A 23,201-nucleotide genomic window follows, 5' to 3' on the forward strand; every position below is an offset into this window, starting at 1 on the left:
TACCCAAATGAATCTGTGCTCCCACTACTCTGGAAGTTCATCGTAATGATGCAAGTCACAACATATCCATGTGCAATTCCTGTCCATATCCTTCCAAAGTGCTTACATTCTTCCCTGACTTTTCCTGGCAATCCAACAGGGTCAGTGAAGTACTTTTAGTTGCCCTCCTGTCATCCCCTGCCTTTGACACGGGACCAACCCATCTTTCCCCCCAGCATGCCTTCCTTTGATGACATTTTTACTTCCACTATTCAAGGTTCTTCATCTGAAATGTGTTGTAGCCTTCTCCTAACCATCAAGTTCCTGTCCTTTGCTCTTTATTTAATATTCATTTTTAATTTTTCATATACTGTTACACTCCTCATCTCACTGCTATAAAACAATTCTGGTAGCATGCTGATACTATCTCTCTATATACATATCTACATACTGTACACACACACAGGCATGCACTAAATATGCTATATATACATATCACACACGTCACATACATATGTAATTGTGTATTATAGCATTATGTATTTATTATATATATATACACATATATATGTACACACACACACACACACACACACACACACACACACACACCTACAGCCTGTTAGAAATCCTGTGTACGTTGTCCAATTGCTATGGTAAGAGCAATGGACATTCCTACCCATGTGGTCTCTCCCATTTGATGTTTGGACCAATCTTTAATAAGTGGTCACAGATCTCTTCCCAGAGGCTCTGCAATAACTGACCCAATGTCATCTATGAATAGGAGCATAAGGAGACCCCACCACCCACAATTCTGCCAAATGTAAGATTTCAAATAGAATGGAGATACTATTTAGTATTAGCTCTCTTTTTAAAACTTTTAGAACTTGCACAAATAGGTCTCATTCAAACTGAATGAACAACACCAATGAGTGGCTTTGATTCACTGAGGTACCAAAAGACCTGCGAGACAATATTAAGCTGCTTCAAAGAACTCTGAAAAATGGTGACATAAGAGGTTCCACAAAACTGAAGGGTAAACTTCATCGTAACTTTTTATACAAGGGAAGGAAGGAGTCAATGCCTCTTGCATTTGCAAGTGGGAAGTCACCACTGTCTTTCAGGCCCTCCCACTTCACCTCTGGACTGCTATGATGGTCTCTCAATGGTCAGCCTTCCTCTTCACTCCATCTTCCACAAAGCAGCCTATAGTACAGATCCAACAACACCCCTTCTCTGCTCACTCCTTTCTCATTACTTCTGCAATGGTTTGGTGCCACTTGGCTCTGGTCTATCTAGCCAAACTAACTGTCTGTGTCTCATCTTCATGCTACAATGGACTCCCTGGAGTCCTCTTTGTAGATTCCCTTGTTTCCTCTAAGGACAACAGGTAGCTTTTCCTGATTTCCACTTTCTCCCTCAATCTAGTGACTATGTGAGGGCTGGGGAGACCAAGAAAAATTGTAATTCCTTTTCTTGAGGAGCTAAAATCTAGTGGAGGAAGCAATAAGCAAAAAACTATTCATAGATAAGTGATATACAGGACAAAGTATAGAAAGTCACCAGAGGGAGAGCACTAACATTAAAGGGAAGAAGGAAAGGTTTTCCTTCAGAAGGTGGCGTTTTGGCAGAGACTTGAAGAAAGCCAAGGAAACTACAATGAGAGATGAATTTGGTCCAGGCTGAGAGATAATCCAGGAAATTGTGTGGATTTAGTTAACGGTGTGTCTAGGTTGAGGAACAACAAGGCAACATGTGTACCTGGCCTCTGGATTGCAGAGTATGTGGGGAGAGTTTAAGGTGTAAGAAGACTGTAAAGGTAAGGGGTCAAGGTATAAGGGGTTTTGACCATCCCACAGGATTTTATATTTGATAATGGAGATGGCAAACACTGACTGAAGAGAGAGGAATGATATGTTTACTCTTGTGTTTTAGGAAGATCAATTAGAAAGTTAAGTGGATTGGTATGTGAAGGATGGGGTTAGGGAGATCAATCAGCAAGCTTCTTTTTTTCTTTTTAGTTTTTTTTTTACAAGGCAATGGGGTTAAGACTAGTTCAAGGTCACATAGCTAAGTAATTATTATGTGTCTGAGACTGGATTTGAACTCAGGTCCTCCTGACTCCAGGGCTCTATCCACTGTACTACCTAACTACCCCAATCAGCAAGCTTTTCAATATTCCAGATGTGAAATGATGAGGGTCTGCACCAAGGTGGTATTGGTGTCAAAGGAGGCATATATGAGAGAGATACTACAAAAGTAGAAGCAACAGACTAGGCAACTGACTGGTTAGGAGAATGAGAAAGCTTGAGAAGTTGAGGGTGATACCTGGGTAGTGAGTCTGTGTGAATGGGAAGATGGTGTTACCCTAGGGAAGTTAAGAAGAGGGAAGGGTTTGGTGATAAAGAGAATGAGTTCAGTTTTGCATATGTGTTAAGATATCTAGGACATATCTTGTTTGAAATGTCTAATGAGCAGTTGTCAGTGTGAGAGCAGAGTTCAAGAAAGATTAGGGCTGGACAAATCTGAAAACTATCAGTACTTGTATTGAGATGATAGTGTAAACATGTGAGGTTAGAAGATCACCAAATGAAACATTACAGGGAGAAAAGAGAAAATGGTCAAAGAACAGAGAAGTTTGAACAATACCCATTGTTAGTGTGATGTATTTTATTTAAAATGTATTTAATTATTTTTCCAGTTACATGTAAAAACAATATTGATTGTTAAAAGAAATAATCTGGAAGAAGATCCAGCAAAGGAGATTGAGAAGGAACAGTTAGACAAGACAGAGGTAAACAAGGGGAAAATGGTATCACAAAAACCTGCAAAGATGAGAATATGCAGACGAAAGACTGATGGTGTTGAAGACTGAAGAAAGATCAAGAAATATGAAGATTGAGAGGCCATTATATTTGACAATTAAGTCACTGGTAACTTTAGAGTAAGCAAATTTCAGATGAGCAATAAGACAGAAAGCCAGTCTGCAAAGAGTTAAGAAGAGGTGAGAGAAAAGGAAGTGGAGGCACTGCTTGTAAATAGTCTCCTTAAATTTAGGCTGATAAGGGAGGAAAAAACATCTAGGAAGCTGGCTAGCAGGGATGGACTGATGGATAAAGGGAGGGGGTTTTTGATAGGGGAGTTGTAAGCATGTTTGTAGGCAGTAGAGAAGCAGCTGATAGCCAGGGACTGAAGATTAGAGTGAAAATCTGCTGGAGAAGACAGGAAGCAATGGGATCATTTGATGCCTGTAGAAGGGTTAGCCCTACACCTCCTCCTGTGAAATAGGAGGAGGACAAAGTGGCAGGTGACTTAGAGATGTGAGATGAGGGAAAGGGGAGAAAAGGGAGCTTTGGAGAATGGCCTTCAGTTTTTTCAGTCAAGTATGAGACAAGGTTCTCAGCTAAGAGGGTGGGAAGTGGGGGAACTGGGAGAGGTATGGGATAAAGGGATTTGGTAGAATGGCTGTAGTGAGGGAGATAATGAGTTAATTAGGGAAGCGTAAAAGGACTGCAGCTGGCCCAGGTGAGATCATGCAATATAAATTTGAAGTGGACCCTGCCAGCATGTCGTCATGATTTTCTCAAGCTTCTTTAATGGGCACACATCAGGAGTGAAGGCAATGTGGACGGTGAGGAAAATCCAGAGCTAAGATTGGCAAGGTAGGATCCCTGACAGATAGGATAAGGGGACAAGGCACTCTTGAAAAGACAAAGTGAAGGGTTGTACTGGTCTGACAAGGGGTGAAAGGACAGAGTGTATGTAGCCAGTGCAGGGGTCGTGGATTGGGAAAGACCTAAGGGGCCATGAGATCAGAAGTCACCAGAAAGCAGGAGGGAGAAGGCAGTTTGTCTGAAAACAACTGGGTGAATAAGACTGAAAAGCGGGGTTTTAGTGGGGAAGAGGTTCGATGGGACCACAGTTGAATGGTAGCCCCAAATTCATATCATCTTGTGGTGCAATAAGAAAGGACTTTCAGATGACAATTCCTTCATACTGTGCCCTCAGCTATAGTGCATCCGAATTTAAGAATAATGCTAATCTTAGATTGTCCAAAGAGAGGCAGCCTAAATGGCTGGAGGCCATTTGAATGTATGTCACAGGAGAACGGACTGAAAGCCCTGGAGAGGTTAAATTTGAAGAACAGAAGACTAAGAAGGATATAACGACTGTCACGTGTAAACAGGATTAGGTTTGTTATCTGTCATGGGATGACAAGGAGCAAATTTAGGCTTGATATCAAAAAGACCTTACTAATGAATAGAAACGTCAAACACTGGAATGAGCTGCCTTCCAAGAAGGGGGTGACTGCTGGTCTCAGAAGGTCCTTGAGCAAGGCAGGAAGGATGAGGGTTGTTTGGTTAAGTCAAGTGGAAATTCCTTTAATGAGGAAGGCCCTGATGGAACCGGGGGTCCTCCCAAGCTCTAAGAGAGGCGCCTCCAGAGCAGGGGCTGCTTCCCCTTCATGGTCACCCTTCCCCCTGCAGCAGCGGCTACGGGCAAAGTGCTTAATAAATGATGATCAGATTGTCTAAGCTCACACGCTATTCCACCAACAGCAAAATGAGATCAGACAGCAAAAACGGCACTTAAATCTGGGGGGAAGCAGGGGGGGAGGGGAAACAGAGAGAGAGGGGGGAAGGGGAGCAGAGAGAGAGGGGGAAGGGGAAGCAGAGGAGGGGAAAGGGGGAGCAGAGAGGGGGGAAGGGGGAGCAGAGGAGGGGAAAGGGGGAGCAGAGGAGGGGAAGGGGGAGCAGAGAGGGGGGAAGGGGAAGCAGAGGAGGGGAAAGGGGGAGCAGAGGAGGGGCAGGGGGAGCAGAGGAGGGGAAAGGGGGAGCAGAGGAGGGGAAGGGGGAGCAGAGAGGGGGGGGAAGGGGAAGCAGAGGAGGGGAGAGGGGGAGCAGAGGAGGGGAAGGGGGAGCAGAGAGGGGGGAAGGGGAAGCAGAGAAAGAGAGAGGGGGAAGGGGAAAAACAGAGAGAGGGGGAAGGGGGGCAAGGGAAGGGGAAAGGGGGAAGCAGAGGAGGGGAAAGGGGAAACAAAGAGGGGGAAGGGGGAAGCAGAGAGAGAGAGGGGGGAAGGGGGAAAACAGAGAGAGGGGGGGGGAAGGGGGAGCAGAGGAGGGGAAAGGGGGAGCAGAGGAGGGAAATAGAGAAGGGGAAGGGGGAAACAGAGAGGGGGAAGGGGAAGCAGAGAGAAGGGGAAGGGGAAACGGGGGGAGGGGGAAGCAGAGAGGGGGAAGAGGGAGCAGAGGAGGGGAAAGGGGAAGCAGAGGGGGAAACAGAGAGAGAGAGGGAAGGGGGAAACAGAGAGAAGGGGAAGGGGAAGCAGAGGGGGAAACAGAGAGGGGGAAGGGGGGAAACAGACAGGAGGAAGGAGAGAGAAGGGGAAGGGGAAGCAGAGGGGGAAACAGAGAGGGGAAGGGGGAAACAGAGAGGGGAAGGGGGAACTGAGACAGGGGGAAGGAGAGAGAAGAGGAAGAGGAAACAGAAAGGGGAAGGGGGAAACAGAGGGGAAGGGGGAAACAGACAGGGGGAAGGAGAGAGAAGGGGAAGGGGAAACAGAGGGGGAAACAGAGAGGGGGAAGGGGGAAACAGACAGGAGGAAGGAGAGAGAAGGGGAAGGGGAAGCAGAGGGGGAAACAGAGAGGGGAAGGGGGAAACAGAGAGGGGAAGGGGGAAACAGAGAGGGGAAGGGGGAAACAGAGAGGGGAAGGGGGAAACAGACGGGAGAAGGAGAGAGAGAAGGGGAAAGGGAAGCAGAGGGGGAAACAGAGAGGGGGAAGGGGGAACTGAGACAGGGGGAAGGAGAGAGAAGGGGAAGAGGAAACAGAGAGGGGAAGGGGGAAACAGAGAGGGGAAGGGGGAAACAGAGAGGGGAAGGGGGAAACAGAGAGGGGAAGGGGGAAACAGAGAGGGGAAGGGGGAAACAGACGGGAGAAGGAGAGAGAGAAGGGGAAAGGGAAGCAGAGGGGGAAACAGAGAGGGGGAAGGGGGAACTGAGACAGGGGGAAGGAGAGAGAAGGGGAAGGGGAAGCAGAGGGGGAAACAGAGGGGGAAGGAGAGAGAGAGAAGGGGAAAGGGCAGCAGAGGGGGAAACAGAGAGGGGGAAGGGGGAACTGAGACGGGGGAAGAAGAGAGAAGGGGAAGGGGAAGCAGAGGGGGAAACAGAGAGGGGGAAGGGGGAAACAGACGGGGGAAGGGGAAGCAGAGGGGGAAGTCGGAAGGATGGGGAGCAGGGGGCAGCATGAGGAAGGAGCTGAGGCAGAGGGGCTCGGGGCAGGGGCGGACAAAGGGGGAAGAGGAGGGACGAGGAAGGGGTGGAGGGGTCGGGCCGGGCGGCTACTGGGAGGAGGGGCGGGGGGCGCGGGAGCAAAGCAGAAGAATGGGGGTGCGGGTCCCGCAGCAGTCCGCCCCTCCCCCGCGCCCAGCCCCCTCCCGGCGGCCCCGCCCGGCCCCGCCGCACTCACAGCCGCACGCTCGCTGCCTCCGGCCCCGACGTGCGCGCGCACCTCCCTGCCCGCCCCGGCTCACCTGCACCGAGCTCCGCGGAGAAGGAAGGGCGGAGAGCCCTGCCCCGCCCACTGGCCGCCCAGCCGCGCCTGCGCGCAGCGAGCCCGGAACTACAACGACCAGGAGCCGCCGGGGCGGGGGCGGCGAGGCTCGGGACGGGCGGGACATGCGTGCTTCGGGCGGTGACCTCGGGGTGGATTCTGGGAAAGGGATGGTGCTTCCCGGAGGCGCCGCCGCCTGACCTTCTGGGAAATGTAGTCCGCGGCATGCCTCTGCGCAAGCGCGCCAGCCAAGTCCTCCGGCATCTGCTCCAGGGTTTTTATTTTCCTCCGTGGGGCCGCCAGTGTTTAGGGGTCCCCGGGCTCCCCCGCTCCGGGAGCGGCCCCCGCCGGCCCCCGCCGCCGCGTTCGCTCTCCCTGGGCCTCCCCGGGCTCCGCGCCGCGCTGCCGGGCGCCCGGCTCCTCCCTGCGGCGGCGCGACCTCTCGCGCCTGGCGCCCCCTCCCCTTCCCGGGGGGCGGGGGGCGGGGTCCCCGCCTGGAAGGAAAGAGGGTGCCGGGAGCCCGGGGCTCCCCGCCCCCAGGAGCCCCGACTGCCCGCCGCCCCCGGCCGCCCCCGGCCGCCCCCCGGCCGCCCCTTGCGGATGCGCCTCGCGCTGGGGGCGCCCGCGGGCGCGTGCTGTGGAATACGCCGCCTCCCGTGGCTGGAGCCCCGACTGAGGACCTGGGTGCAAATGCGGCCCCAGACCCTTCACAATGACCCAGCCGTGTGGAACCCCGCTGCCTTGCAAAAACCTGAAAGTGAGGAAGCCCAAGGGTTAGCTCCAGGGAGGGGGGCAAGGCCCTGTGTCTGTACCCCGGCACCCCAGAGTGGCGCCAAAGGTTTGCCCCCGAATCCTGCGCATCTCCAAGAGTTGCGGCATTGTCCTCCCACTCTGAGCTCCTCTCATGCCACCTACCACAAATTTCAATTAAATGAATGACAAGGAGAAGATACCAGAGTACAGAACAATTAAGGACGATTGGAAGCTGAATTCTATCATCCACACCTGTGGATAGGAGGAGATGGCATAACCAGATGCAGAGAAGGAAAAAGAATCAGTGAAAGAACATGTGTTTATGAAGCACTCACCAGGAACCAAGCACAGTGCCAAGCCCTGAAAGGTGTTGGGGGGTGTTTTTTGCCTAAATAAATGGAGCCAAAAGCAGAAAAGAAACAGATTATAATAAAAATCTTTGCACTACATAGGTTTGATACAAGTTTTATATCCAAAGTGTTTGATACAAAATTTATGATTATGAGCTAAGACACAAGTGGTCAAAAAGTATAAAGAAAGGGTTCTTATCAAAGAAGGATAAATTGACATCACTTTGAGACAAATTGCAGTGTGTCCTACTGTGGCTGATCAGACCAGTAGGAGCTCGGAATGCTCTACCACAGGTTAGGCACAAATAGTCCATGTGAACCCCTGGGGTGGGTGCTCTAAAATTACAGAATATCACATTTCCTTTGAGCTGCTTCACTTCTGCCTTCCTCATAGAGGCCAGCAACCCTCTCTGACGAGGACACGCCATGCTAGGTAGTCCTGTGCCAGCGTCTCCCATGCTATACGATCAATTCCAAGACCTACAGGGTGTCTCAATACTGCTTCTTCTGACCCCCTTGTGAGCACTTGCCCTGTGTGAGTTCTCCTTAAAAGTTTTTTTGGCATTCTAACCTGTCCAGACCATCTTAAGTTGCACTCTCTATAGTAATGTTGGAATGCTAGGTAGTTTAGTTTTCAAAAGAAATTAAGATTGAGACAATGTTGGAGGAGCTGTAGGAAGTCAGGCAAACTAATTCACTGATGGTGGTGAGTACAAAACAATGTGGCTCATACAAGAGAAGTTAGGAAATTATGCCTATCTTTCTATTTACCTGACCCCACTCTTGGGCTTGTGGCTTGACAAAGGCAAGAATGAAAAGAGAAATTCTATGTGTACCAAAATATGCATAGCAATTGCTCATTCTAATAACCAAAAGCTGGGGACATATAACGTTGAAGAATGACTGAAATAAACTGTTCCATGTGAATATAAATGAATATTATTATGCAATAAGGAAATCTGGACATGAAGAATTGACAAAAATGGGAAGATTTGCAAGAAGTTATTAGATTGTGAGCCCTTTGGGGGTAGGGACTGTTTTTTGCCTCCTTTTGTATCTCCAGTACTTAGCACAGTAGTTGATGCTCATTAAATGTTTACTGTTTGAATAGTTAGAGTGCAAAAGAAATAAAAAGAATGTCATAATGTCTACAACATAAATGAAGACAATGTAAAAAATACAACAAACCTAAGGTCTCATGGTACAATGTTGGTTTTATGTTATTAACAATAATTTACATATTCTTTCATTCTGTTCAAACAGTAAGACACAAAAAGTGGATTTTTGCCTATATAATCACTTGCAATCATTGTTTTTTATGCTTTTACTTAACTGTTTTGTTTGTTTGGTAAAGGTCTATGGAAGTTGAGGGGAGTTCCTTTTTTGAAAGTAACTGATGTCAAAACATCTTTAATGTCTCAAGTGGCACCTACTACCTCTGGAACCAAATGCAAATCCCCTCACCTGTGTTTTAAGGCACTTCACAATCTGGTTCCCATCTTCCTTTCTAAATTTATTGCATATTAAACCTCTTTAATTCAGCCTATATTCCAACCAAACTCACCAACTGGCTGGTTTTTTTTTTTTTTTTTGGAAATAAAATGAAAATCCATTAAAAAGGTTATAAGACATAAGGAAGGGGGAGAGAGAGAGAGAGAGAGAGAGAGAACAGCCAAGCATCCTTGACTGGGCCATGGTCAGGGAAGACTGAACCAGCCCTGAACTTGAGTTCAGTTCAGGTTTTTATGTCTTGCCTCTCATCTAGAGGGCAAAAGGTGAACTCCCTTCCCCTATACTTGACCTACAATTAGGTAGAGAGTAAAACCCAAGGAGATAAGGTAAAAATTTTACATTAAACAATGGTACTTTAAGAATGGGGAGGGTCCCCACCCAAAATTATAATTATTTCTGTTACAATCATAATTCTCTGCTTCAAGTCAATTTACATGTCCACCCAAATTCTGTTACATTCAAATTCTCTTCCTCCTTCCCTGCATCATTCCCACCTCAGTCATTTTAGGACCAGTCTTCTGGGCCTTTCAGAGTCCATTTGGAGATGAATGTATTACAGTGAGGGCTTCATTGAGGCAGGGTCCAGGAAATGATTGGCTGGCACAGCTGGTTGGCATCCTGTAAAGACTGGTCTTGGAGCTATATAGCTATAAACCAGAACATCAGGTGGTTTGAGCACTAAAGAGAACCAAGAATGTTCCAGGCTGTCATTTGGTATAAGAGATTCAGAAAAGAAAAATCGTAATTCAGTTGTTGCTCATGGAGCTAAGGACAGTGCCATGGAGCTCAATCCAATTTCCCAGTCTGTGTAGAGAGAATCCTTTTGTTGGCTGCCAAAATGTAGCCACTGGCTACTTGGGTTTGGTTATGCCTATGAGGAATCATTATTTAGACTCAGGAAAGCACAGGTGGAAATAAAACAAAAATTTATTAAAAAGGTTACAGGACATAAGGAAGGATGAGAGAGAGAGAGAGAGAGATAAAAGAACAGCCAAGCAGCCTTGGCTGGGCCATGGTCAGAGAAGTCTGAGCCAGCCTAACTGGCTGTTTCTTGAACTCAACTTGGTCTCTTATCTTTTGGCAAGCTGTCCCTTGTAGTAGGAATGCTTTCCTTAGCTCCACATCCCTGAATCCCTGATTTCCTTCAAAACAATTCAATTGCCATTTTCTACTGGACAGTCTTTTCCAAATTCTTCTCCCTTCTTGTCCCATTTTTGTTGGTATTCTCTCCCTAGATCTACCAGTAAGACATAGGCTCCTTGAAAGAGACTTAGAAAACATAAAAAGGTGCTAGGCACTGCAATAAGTATTAGGCATGTCAAAAAAGGCAAAATTCAAAAAGACAGTACACACTTTCAAGGATCTTACATTCTGAGATGTAAAAAATAGGTACATCAAACATATATACAGATGTGATGGAAGGAAATCTTAAGAGAAGAAGGCTTGAAAAGTGGGAGGATAACAAATGACTTCCTACAGAAAGTAACATTTGGGATTCATCTTGAAGGAAGCCAGAGAGGATTAGAGCTGAGGAAAGACAATTATACTGAAAAGAAACATCAAGGGGTTCAATACAGTTGGATTGTATGGTTCATGGAAGAGTATGAAGTATAAGAAAACTGGAAAAAAAGCAAGTTTTTTAAAAATATCAAACTGTTTTGTGATAGTGCTCTGGCATAAGAGGATCTCTTCCTAGGAGGACAGAGGGTTCCCCTCTGGGATGACCAGATAAAAGAAAACTAAGGTGAAATCAGCTTGGATTAGATGACCACTAAGGACTCTTTCATACCTTACCACAAGTGCAAATAGTCTTCACCTACTGGGCTGGACCAGTTCTTAGTTCTGGAACTACACAACAGATAGTCTAAGATTTCCCTTGGCAGACCAAAAAATTAGAAAAATGTGCTCTAATTGGAAGATTTCAAAAGCCAGGTTACCATTTGGCAAAATTGTAGAAGGGATTCTTTTCCAAGTATAGGTTGTATTACACAAGCTTCTACAAGAATTCTGAAATTCTGTGAAATTTTCTGAAGCTTTTATCTAAAAACTATGATTGTACACGAATGCTTACAGACACACAGACACACACAGACACACACACACACACAAACAAAATCTGCAATATTTGTTTTTGTTGAGCACCAAAGGATATTAATAGCATTTAAGGAGATGTAGGTTTACTCTAGAAGGCTCTTTCAAACACACTAAATGTTAACAAACAAAATAAAAGAAACACATTTTCTACAGTAAAAATGATCTTATTTGTTAACAGATTTGTTTAAGCCTGAAATTAATCTCACATTCATTACATTCAAGAAGCACTTCTCTCTAGAATGCAATCTGCTATGGTCTTTAATTTTCTATTTTATTTGAAAGCTTGCACATTCATTGCATTGAAAGTGTTTTCCCTATAGGGTGGAACTAAGAGAATATCATACACATTAACAACAATGTTGTGAATTGATCAACTATGCGAGATGCAGCTCCTCTCAGCAGTCCAGACATCTAGGACAGGCCTGGGACACCTGTTATGAACAATGCGATCCACATTCAGAGTGAACAAAACAAAATATCACAGAATCTGAATGGATGCTATGTTCATTTTTTAAAAAACTTCTCTTATGGTTTTCCTTCCTATCCCGATGGTTTTCTTTCTTTCCTCTTTGTCCTAATTTCTCATACACAAAATGACAAATATGTAAACATGTTAAACACAAATGACCATATATAACTTTTACTAGACTGCCACTGAGGTGAGGGATGGTAGAAAAATGTGTGTCTTATAAATAAGCAAGTGGATGAATGTTGAAAAATTTTCATAACAAGTAATGGAAAAATAAAATAAAATATCAATAAAAAAATTTAAAAAGTGTTTCCTTTCAATATGAAGCTTTGCTTTTTTTATTTCTAAAGGCTCCATCAGATTTCTTATATTAGGAAAATTTCTTTCCAGCATTAATTCTAATAATCCTTAAGGTTTCTACATCATTTGGAAACTTTCCCTTATTCATTGCACTAGAGATATTTCTCTCAGGTATAAGTTTTCAGTAAGGTTACCCTTCAAGCTAAAGGCCAAACCACATTCATCGAGTTTCTCCATAATATGAATTATTAAATTTTTTTTGCACTGCAAGTTTCCCTTAAGTTCCATATGTTTAATGGATATCTCTGTCCTATGAATTCTATTATGTATAACAATTTGGTCTTTTTCTAGGTTGTTCCACTTTCATTACATTCAAAGTGTTTCTTTCCCACATACATTTTCTTATGTGCATTAAAGCTTCCTTTATGCCTAAAAGCTTTCCCACATTCACTACATATGTAAGGTTTCTCTCCAGTATGGATTCTCCTATGTATCTCAAGGTTTCCCTTTCGGCTAAAGGCTTTCCCACATCCATCACATTTATAAGGCTTCTCTCCAGTGTGAATTATTTCATGTTGCATAAGAGATGAGCTTCGCTTGAAGACCTTCCCACATTGACTACATTTATAGGGTTTCTCTTCAGTATGAGTCCTTTGATGGCGTATAAGGCCAGATCTGTACCTGAAGCCTTTCCCACATTCATTACATTCAAAATGTTTCTCTCCAGGGTGAACTAGCTTATGTGTTTGGAGGCGAGCAATCGTACTGAAGGGCTTTCCACATTCATTACATTTATAAGGCTTCTCTCCAGTATGAATTGTTTGATGTTGAGTTAGGTAGTGATTACTGCTAAAGGCTTTCCCACATTCATTACATTTATAAGGTTTCTCTCCAGTATGAATTGTTTGATGTTGATTTAGGTGATGATTACTGCTGAAGGCTTTCCCACATTCATTACATCCAAAGGGCTTTTCTCCTGTATGAATGATCTTATGTGTTTCCAGGTGTGCCTTCCGCCTGAAGGATCGCCCACATTCATTACATTTGTAGGGTTTCTCTCCCGTATGAATTACTTGATGTGTATTAAGGTATACCTTATTCCTAAAGGCTTTTCCACATTCATTACATTTAAAGGGCTTTTCTCCATTATGAATTCTCTTATGAATTTCAAGATGTGCCTTTTGTCTGAAGGCTCTCTCACATTCGTGACATTTATGAGGTTTTTCTCCTGTATGAATTTTTTGATGTTGCATAAGGGAAGAATAGTGCTTAAAAGCTTTCCCACATTCATTACATGCAAAGGGTTTCTCTCCAGTATGAATTACCTTGTGTCTAATAAGATACACCTTCTTGCTGAAGGCTTTCCCACATTCCTTACACTCAAAGGGCTTCTCTCCAGTATGAACCCTCTTATGTACATAGAGGCTTGCATGCCAACTGAAGGCTTTTTCACATTCATTACATTTATAAGGTTTCTCTCCTGTATGGGCTGTTTGATGCTCAATTAGATATCGCTTACTACTGAACGCTTTACCACATTCATTACATTCAAAAGGTTTTTTTACAGTATGAATTATATGATGTTGAGATAGGCTGTGATTATTGCTAAAGGTTTTCCCGCATTCTTTACATCCAAAGGATTTGTCTCTAATATGAATTATCTTGTGTGTTTTTAGGTATTTCTTCTGCTTGAAGGCTTTCCCACATTCGTTACATTTGTAAGGGGTTTCTCCTGTATTTATTTTTTGATGTACAGTAGAGCATGAGGTGTTGATGCTAAAATTTTTGCTACTTTGATTATAGTTAGAGTCTTTTCCTTGTATATGTAGTCTATGATATCGAATAAGGTTCGAATAGTAAATAAAAGGTTTCCTGCAATTATTATACTTGGGGAGTTTCTTCCCCAGGGAGATTCTGTTATGCTTAATTAAGTCTGAACACAGTTTGACACTGTTTCCAAGTGTATCATATTTATAAAGACATTTTTCTATAGCAACTTTTTGTTGTGAAATGAGGCTTGATGCTGGATTGACCTTTTTTTCATATGTATTATATTCATTAGTATTTAACTCATTAAAAGTATTCTTATGAATAACTCTTAATCGTCTGGATGGTCTCCTTTGGTTGTTGTTCTGCCTCTTTAACCTGATATTACAATCCCAAGCTTCTTCCAACTTAGAATCCCAAGGACCAGCCTTTTTGAGTCTTTCCTTGGATGATTCTCCCATAGAAGTAGGCTGCTTTGGACTTGACTCTGTGTTTTCACAATTTGTCTTCTGTACAAGAAAGCCTGAAAATAACAGCAGAAGTGGCATTAATATCTATCTCCAAGGGCAAGTAATTAAAAATGGATCAAAAGGATACCATGGTCAGGAATAATAAAACTTCAGATAAAACTAAAGCACATTGAGATCATTTTTAAAGACAATAACAAAAAATATTGATTTATCCCTATGTTAAAACATAGATTAGTTCATGATACTGTCTCCTTTATTATGAAAATAATGATCTATCTAGTATAGCTAATAATAATAATTACAAAAATAATAACAACGACTAACATTTATATAGAGCCTACTATATATATTAGTCCCTATGTAGAGTGCTTTACAAATAAAATGAGATATTTTAATGACATAATTTGTTTTTATATCATATTATTTTCATATATATCCCACCTTCTCCACTACCCAATGAGCTATCCCTTGCAATAAAGAATAAAAAAGGCAAAACCAACACATAAACCAAGTCTGACAGTATATGCAATCATACTTCACACTATGAAATTGCCACCAATATATGAAAAACATTTTTTTCCTCTCTTCTCCTGAGTTGAACTTAGTCATTATAATTACACAAATTAGAACAAATATTTTTAACAAAGAACTGAGGTCCAAAATAAATGAAGAGATAGAAAGAAAGCAACTGATTACATACATCTGAATTTCCATAAAGGGAAACAAGTTTAGTTTGGAAACTATAGACTTCAAAATGCTAAGCCAAACCTGAGCAAAGTCTAGGATTCTATTAGTAAATGTATAGTTTGTGTTCACTTGGGTGGAAAAAAAAAATTGATCCATATGAAGGGGGTAAAAAAGGAAGCAGAGAGAGAGAAGATCAAGTTAAAGAGCTGATAAGGACTTAAAGATCTTTAGGGGAATGAAGTAAGACAATACCCACAAGTAGTTCAGAAATAGCAGAGAAACTCAATGGGTAGAGAGAACAGGGCTCATTTGTAGTGATTTACATTGAGTACGCCACTTCTGTTTTACCATTACTAAGGGACACTATATGTTCCAAATGTAAGGAACATTTTGACACACTATAGGTAATCAAGGAAAATGAAGTGTTTTCAGAAGAGAGAAAGAAAGAAAAAAACAGAAGTAGGATATCTGGGACAGAAAGGTATCTCAGATAGTAGGAAGGAAACCTTCCCTTTGTCAAGAAATTGTTGAGTAGAAGAATGTATCACAGTGTTAGAAGGAAAGGAAACAGTACATCTGGAGCTTAAACAAACAAATAAAACCTGATGCTCTTTCTGATTAGGAAAGAGTTGTATGTATGGCCTGAGGAGGATGATAACAAATAAGGAGGGTGATAAGTTGTATGCATGGCCAAGGAATGATAACATGGAGCCAAAGAAAATAGAAGGTAAGAGATCCCTGAGTAAGCATTGAAAGAAGAGGAGAGTGGAGCAGGTAAAATATAATTAGGAAGCTAGAACTTTTAAAATCCCATGGCTAATAAAAATAAAAATTTCCTTTTGCGACCTCAAAATTTTGAAATTTGTTGAAACAAAGATACATCTATTCAGAATTACAAATTACCAAAGCAGATTATGGATGTAGGAACTGGATCACAAGCTTGGCACTGAAAATATAAGGATGAGAAACTTAAATTATCCAAACATCTGTTGAAGTATTGAGCTGAAAAGATAGCAGCTAGGGAAATAATGCCAAAGAGAAGGAAAAAGGAGTTAATGGAGAAAGATGAATGAAAATGAACATGAAACTCACCAACCAACTGAGACTGTCAAAAGATCTGCATATAAGATGGAAGTGAGGGCAGGCAACAGATGATGGATATAAGAACAAGGACTGGTTCTGTAAAAATTGTGTCAAGAATGCTTAAGATAAAGGTTAATAAAAATAGATTGACTTTGTTGGACCATACTTGAAGAAAAAGGATAAAAGAAGAGAGAAGGGTGAGGCTTAGGATAGATGGGAGGATAGTTAGCTGACAAGAGGAAGAAGGTAGAATTGCTCAATTGTTATTTGGTTTCTGGAAATGAGAGGGGAAAAACAATGGATAATAGGTAGTTAATACCCAGAATAATGAACGAGATAGTAACAGTGTACTGTATAATGGGAGCAAGACTGTGGGAACATTACTTTGGGTATCATAATGAAAACAGCAGAAACACTTCTTCCCTATGAGAAGCTTGCACGAGACCACTTTGTTCTGTTTCTATACAATTTCTAGTCTGTTCTAAGTGTGTCCCAGAGATCTACCACTATCCTACCACCACCATAACTGGCCTTTTAGGTTAGTGCCCCCAATAAAACCAATTTACTATCATGCTTACATAGGGCTCTGTTTCTTTGGTACTTTTTTTAATGATGGTGGGCCCATCCCTCTGCATGTGCAATCTCTGGATAGCACTGTTCAACAAAAACTTGTGAGGGCTACATACAGAATTTAATTTTTATTTATGACTACACTGTGACCTTTATTACCAAAGAGTATAATAACAAAATGTAATAATGTTTCATGAATGGGATTTGAGAGGTACATAAGCCCTCAGGCTGAGGAAACACCTGAATCTAGATGGTCTATGTGGATCCAAGTACAACAAGCATCCTGGATGAATTTAAATCACCTATTATCAGATGAACTTCCTATTCAGGGACTGGCTACCCTTTATCATGGTATGACTCTTGTTTTTACACTCCCTCCCTCCACCCCTCCAGAGGTTTAAGAGACTTAACTCTGGTTGGGAGAAAGGGGAGGTATTTCTAAGTTAATTGGCAGCTGAGATGACTGCCTTCTCTCTCTGTCTCTCTCTGTCTCTCTCTCTGTCTCTCTCTGTCTCTCTCTGTCTCTCTCTCTCTCTTCAGTTTTTGCAAGGCAATGGGGTTAAGTGATTTGCCCAAGATCACACAGTTAGACAATTATTAAGTGTCTGAATCTGGATTTGAACTCAGGTCCTCCTGACCCTACTGTGACACCTAGCTGCCTCTGACTGTCTTCTCTCTTGAACTTTCTGACCTGGAAACCATGGACAATGACAACAATCCTTTTTATATCCTTTTAAACTCTGAGGTATATCCTTTAATTTGTGAATATGGTTTTAAATGGATTTTCTGGTCCTCAAGACCGTCATGCATTTTGAACTTGGAACCTGAATGAAAGTACTAGTCTGATTTAAGTTTTGCTTGCTCTTTAGTGGAAACCACTATCCCAGGAGCTCCATTCCACCAGCAGAAAGACCAGTTCATACAAAATGTTCCCCTGTATCATCTTCTCTGTGATGTCCACCCACTGATGCTAGTTCTGCCCTCGAAAGCCAAGGAAAACAAGATGAATCTGGCTTTCCTTGCCCTTCACATGATCATTCCAAAGTCTTCTCTTTCCCTAGGAAAAACATTCATTGTTTCTTCTACCAATCTAGGTAAGACTGAGGCCTCACTTCTCATGCCACTTAGTCCAGTGGTCTGGTTTTCTCTTTCCAAACAACAGTAAAAGATACTTTATAATAGGAGAGGCCTCATCATGGCAGAGTTAAGGATAACTATCAAAGATCTAAGAGAAGGAAGATCACCTAGCATGACTTGTACTTGAGTGGGACTCTCCTGTACAACAGGCCTCCAAAATGTCATCAATTGCTAGTGAAAACTGTAAACAATGCAGATTTGGAAAATGAATAAGGTAAATAGAAGGAGTGTTATATGTGCAGTGGAAAGAAAGGGACAAAGTGCTGAGCTCAGAAAATGAACATCTGGACAGAAGGTTCTATTAGGTGACTGTGGGCAAGTCAAAAGCTCACTGATGCTCATCATCTATCTAAAGGGAAAATGAATTTTTCATTCCTTACTCTGTGGGCTTAGAAAGCACTTGGTAAACTATATCCATAAGATACTGCTAATGTCATGGAATTAAATGGCATTCCAAGTTCATTTTCCATTAGGCAGTGAGAATAGAAGGCAATCTGTTCTACAAAAGTTCAAGAAAGAAAAGAGACAAGAGGAAATGGCAGTAGAAGGTACAGAGCAAAATGTATGCTGGTTCTCACAAAGAAAGGAGATAGATGATAGATGATGAAAACACTGATAAAACAGGAAACAAGGACCAGCAGAGGCTTTGTTCTTTAAATATAGGTCAAGCTTACTTACATCTGAAGGTAAGAGAGATTAAGAGGATAAGAAGAGAAGAATGATAGGAGGGAACACAAAAATGATTGGATCCAGAGTAAGCAGGAAGGGTTGGCATTACTAAGGAGGAACACCTCTTTCTCTCAGACTGGAGGAAAATATGAGAAAACCAAGTAGATTATGAGGTTAGAGGAGGAAGCTCAGGCTAGCTGGCCACAGACTGGAGGTCTTTGAAGAGAGTAGCCCTTCAAAGCTGGGCCACCCTGCCCTGCTCAGCTGCTGCTTGCAAGGTCTCGGTCTGCATGCTTGTTAATTCATTCACCTGAGTAGGGACTTCTTAGGATTTCTCCTGCTGGTAGGCATGATGTTTCTCTTCTCTCCAAATGAAAGATTAGAGCTGGTTTGGGAACCGGAAGGCCTGCCCATAGGGAAATGAATGGAAGAGTGTTGAGATCAGAGATTCATCTCAGAATTCAACCTTAGCCTTTTTCTCTTTAGGAACTGGAGAGTATACTAGGAAGAACTTTTGAAAAATGTTCTACGTTATATTTCTAGAAAATATGAGGACCTTAGAAAGAGATTATATTCTAAAGGAGCAGGACAATATATAAAGTAGAAATGTGGGGGGGGGGATGATTGATGTGAGTTCAAATGAGCTCATTTTAATATTTTTCCTGCTAAGTGGGTAAACTATTTATGTCCTTAATATGTTGGTGGAGAATCTCTGACTAGAGAAACAGACTGTCAAGAAGAAAAAGTCTTGGTGACATCATAGTAAAACTGCTCGTTTCAAATTGTTCAAAAATCAAAAACCTAAAACCTTTTTTCATGTGAAAAGAGAGAGGATCAACCCTGTATGTTTTTCTTTACCAAAGATTTAGGAATCTTTGAACAGAATATGCAGTCAGGAGAATAATCCTGCTCACTGAGTCAAAACTCAACAGAACACTTCAGGTATCCCATAACTCTGAAGGTGTGAGAATACAAAGACATTCCAATGGATAGATGATGATTCATAGAACAAAAACCTGTCTTTACCAAGGGAAACAAAGTTCTCATAGTTTTCCAGCATCACATTCCTGTGCATGTCCTTCTGAGCAGGTTCCAACAGCCCCCATTCCTCCAGGGTGAACTCTATAGCCACATCTTGGAAGGTCAGTGTTTTCTGAAATATCAAAAGACATTCCTGCTCATCAGAGGATGGAGCATGAAGGATACGTGAAGATAGTAGTATGAAGATGGCATTAACCGAATTATTTCTTGCACCCCTTATTCTGTATCTTACGTTAGATTGTATATCATGTTAAAAAATTCCTTTTACTGCCAAAGGGCAAACTTATCAGTCCTTACCTATGTCAAGTTTCCAGGGAATCAAGTATTTTACTCTTAAATGTCACATGTGTTTTGTATTCCCAGCATCTAGCACACTGACTGGAGAAACTTAAAAAAAATTTAAATTTATTTTCTCTTTAATTTAGGAAATAAAACAAATATTTCTATAACTCAGTAGAATTTTAAAAAAAAGGATGACTGCACATTAAATTACAACTCTATTGTATATAACTTGCTATTCCCTTTAGATATATAATAAAGTTATCATGTGACTCTTTTAATTTTTTCTCTGCTCTTGCCCCACCCCTGCCTAGAAATGGTCTCCATTAGACACAAACATATATGTGTATAGGTACATATCTATTTAAAATTATTTTATACATACTGCTATTTATCAATTCTTCCTTGGGATCTGGACAGCATCTTCTTTCATAGGTAGTTAATTTGATCAAAAGGATTTAGTCATTCAAAGTTGTTTTTAAAACAATATTACTGTTACTATATACAACGTTATCTTGGTTCTGCTCATTTCATTCTTCATGATTTTGCCTAAGTCTATCCATGTTTTCCTAACATCAATAAGCTTATCGTTTCTTACAGTACAGGAATATACTAACTTAACAATAGACCACAACTTGAGGAAACTTAATAAATGAATCTATATTATATACACCTTGTTTCTTAAAGTAGGTGACAAATATGAAATATTGCCGTGACTGTCTGCAGCTCTTTCTGAATTTATTTCTGTTCTTTTTGTTTATTTTCAATACCTGCCTTTTTCTTTATACTTTTTTGGAGGTATCATTATCACTATTCATCATTCTTCTCCACAAACTCTCCCTATCTGAAGAGAAAGAGAAGCCCCATATCATCCCGTGCTGAACCCTAGTAACAAGTAAGTCAATAAGCATGACATTGTGCTACGCATAGTAGGAATAGGCAAATACAAGCAAACCAGACAGGCCCTGCTCTCAAAGACCTTACATGCCAACGGAGGAAGACTACACATAAAGTAGAACTTTTAGAAAGGGGGAGGGGACTAAGAGGAAATGATTATTTCTTTCATATTAATAACCAATTATTTTGGGGGTGATCCAGGACTTTTTCCCAAACTATTTCCTCATTCTCTACTAGCTCAAATCAGTCCCTAAAGAACTGGGCTGACAATGAGATTGTGTGTGTTTGTGTGTGTGTGTGTGTGTGTGTGTGTGTGTTGTGTCTGTGCAGCCTGGAGTAAGAGTGGCATGATCAGTTGTGGTCCCCCAACCCTTTATTAAAATATGATAAACTGTCATCATAATATTCATTTTACTCGTTAATTGTTCACTCATCAGAGTTGATTGCTGTCTCTCGAGAACACCTGCTCTTTCAAGGGCATATATGCCTCAATAGGTCATCATGATCTATCTGTGGTTTATCAGAGATAGACAAATGACCAGCCTTTTTATTAATTGTTTGTTAACTATACATAAAATGTTTAATGACCCAGAAATTATGGCTCTCTTAACTTTTTAAGACACATGCAAAATGGCATGGTTTAGAAAGAGATGGCAAGTGACCTGAAGGTTTGGTTCTAGGCAAGATAAGGCAAAGTTGACCTATCAGAGCCCAGGGCTCTAGTCTGGTAAGACTCATTCACATACTGGTTATATCTAAAGATGTACATTCATTCTACATATCTGGTCCCTCACAGCTTTTCTAAGACATAGAATGCATCTTCACTCTGGAGATATGATTGATTATTGCATTGAAAAGAATGCTTATGCCTTTCACATTGATTTTACAATGTTGTAGATTTTGTATAAGTTGCTCTCTTGTTATCATTATTTTTGCACATGAATCTCTTTATGTGCTCCAAATGCTAGATCAAAACCCAGTTCATTGAATCTTAAGTTCAGTGATTTTTGAGGAATAGTTCCAGATTGTTTTCTAGAATGGCTAGACCATTTAGTAGCTCCATATATAGAACAGCTCCTCTAACAACTGTCATTTTCCTTTTACATTGCCTTTGTAAATCTGATGGATATAAGGTAGAACCTCACAATTGTTTTGATTTGAATTTCTCTTATTATTAGTAATTTGGAACACTTCTTCCATATCTGTTGATAACTTGAATTTTTTTCTTTTGCAAATTGCCTATTCATTTCCTTTAATCATTTCTCTTCTAGGGAACAGTTTTTCTTAGATATTTGAATCAATTCATTAATTATCAAGCCTTTATCAAAGAAACCTGCCATAGAGTCCCTCCATCCCCTTCTTTTTCTTGATTTACATTTAATTTTAGCTACATTCTTGGGTATAAAATCTTTATATTTTTATAAAATTAAATTATCTATTTTATCATTGGTAATTCACTCAGATCACAAAGATCTGAATTTTAATTTCTTTCTTACTTCTCTACTTTGTTTATAACTTAGTCAAGTGTTTATTTAGACTAGAGCTTATCTTGGTAAAAGGTGTGAAATATTGGTCTCTAGCTAGTTTCTGCCATCTTTTTTTTTTTTTTTTTTTAGATTTTTCAAGGCATTGGGTCTAAGTGACTTGCCCAAGGCCACACACCGAGGTAATTAAGAAGTGTCTGAGGCCAGATTTGAACTCAGGTACTCCTGACTCCAAGGCTGGTGCTCTATCCACTGTGCCACCTAGCCACCCCTTCTGCCATCTTCTTTATAGTTTTTCTCAAATAGTGAATCTTGCTCAATAGTTGGAGTCTTTGGGCCTCATCAAATGCTATACAACTATATTCATTTGCCTCAAAAACATTTTTTACGAGAGTTTATTTATAAAAGGAAAGAGAACATATGAATTCAGAATTCAGAACTCAGTGAAAGGTTAAAATATCTTGATCCAGATGGTTAGTCCTAAAGAGAATCATCGTGGACCAAAATAAGCTCCCTACCTAACGGAAAGAGAAGATCAGGTGCCAAGGTCTGCAGCTGGTGAACTAGAGAAAGGCCCCAGGATACTAGACTTGGAGGTGGAGAAGATCTCAGAAGCCATCGAGGCAAACCCTCTCATTTTACAGAAGAAGACAATGAGGGCAGGTAGGTAAATGATTTTTCCAGGGTCACACAGGAAAGAAGTGACAGTGACAGGATTTCAGACCCAGGTTCTTTGATGCTAAATCCCACAAACTTTCTACTCTCCCACATTCATCTTTTTGACTTCAGGGATCACACACTTCCTGAGATGCTTTCCAGATCTATAATCTATAGATTTTAGCAATCCTATAGCACCCATATAATACAACTCTGATCTTCTGAAAGAAAACACTAGGTCTTCTAGTCCTTGGATATGACTTGATTGATTATAGAAATGGAAGGAAAGGGAAAGAAATCTACCCACACTTTGAAGAATATTTAAGCATATCACAGAGTGAAAGGAATGCTGGCTCACCTGGGACCCAGCTATCAGAAGCCCAGTAGTCATTTTCTCCTCCTCCTCCCCTTCGACTCTTCTTTGGCAGGGAATCAAAAATCTTAAGAAGCCA

The 23,201-nt window shown here is 41.6% G+C and overlaps 2 protein-coding genes across 4 annotated transcripts in view; both read right to left on the reverse strand.

Moving 5' to 3' along the window:
- Positions 1-6,558, reverse strand: part of LOC141495908 (uncharacterized) — a 29,369-nt gene extending 22,811 nt beyond the window's left edge. The window contains exon 1 of one of the 2 annotated variants that reach the window (XM_074197784.1): positions 6,511-6,558. The gene's annotated coding sequence lies outside the window, so the exon portion shown is untranslated. Of the gene's footprint in view, positions 1-6,446; positions 6,490-6,510 lie in introns of those variants that run through there. The other variant, XM_074197794.1, reaches the window with a different exon arrangement.
- A 2,282-nt stretch (positions 6,559-8,840) lies between these two features.
- On the reverse strand, positions 8,841-23,201 carry LOC141495923 (uncharacterized). 2 transcript variants are annotated; one of them, XM_074197830.1, is made up of 4 exons: positions 23,108-23,201; positions 19,418-19,544; positions 18,702-18,797; positions 8,841-14,298 (listed from the first exon to the last, which is right to left on the reverse strand). In XM_074197830.1, exons 1-4 carry the CDS (start codon positions 23,138-23,140, stop codon positions 12,356-12,358), a joined length of 2,199 nt encoding a protein of 732 aa, XP_074053931.1. In that variant the 5' UTR covers positions 23,141-23,201; the 3' UTR covers positions 8,841-12,355. The 2 variants fall into 2 exon arrangements, with proteins under 2 accessions (XP_074053931.1, XP_074053940.1); XM_074197839.1 differs by lacking the exon at positions 18,702-18,797.

Source organism: Macrotis lagotis, chromosome 1 (assembly GCF_037893015.1).
Source record: "Macrotis lagotis isolate mMagLag1 chromosome 1, bilby.v1.9.chrom.fasta, whole genome shotgun sequence".
NCBI lineage: Eukaryota > Metazoa > Chordata > Mammalia > Peramelemorphia > Peramelidae > Macrotis > Macrotis lagotis.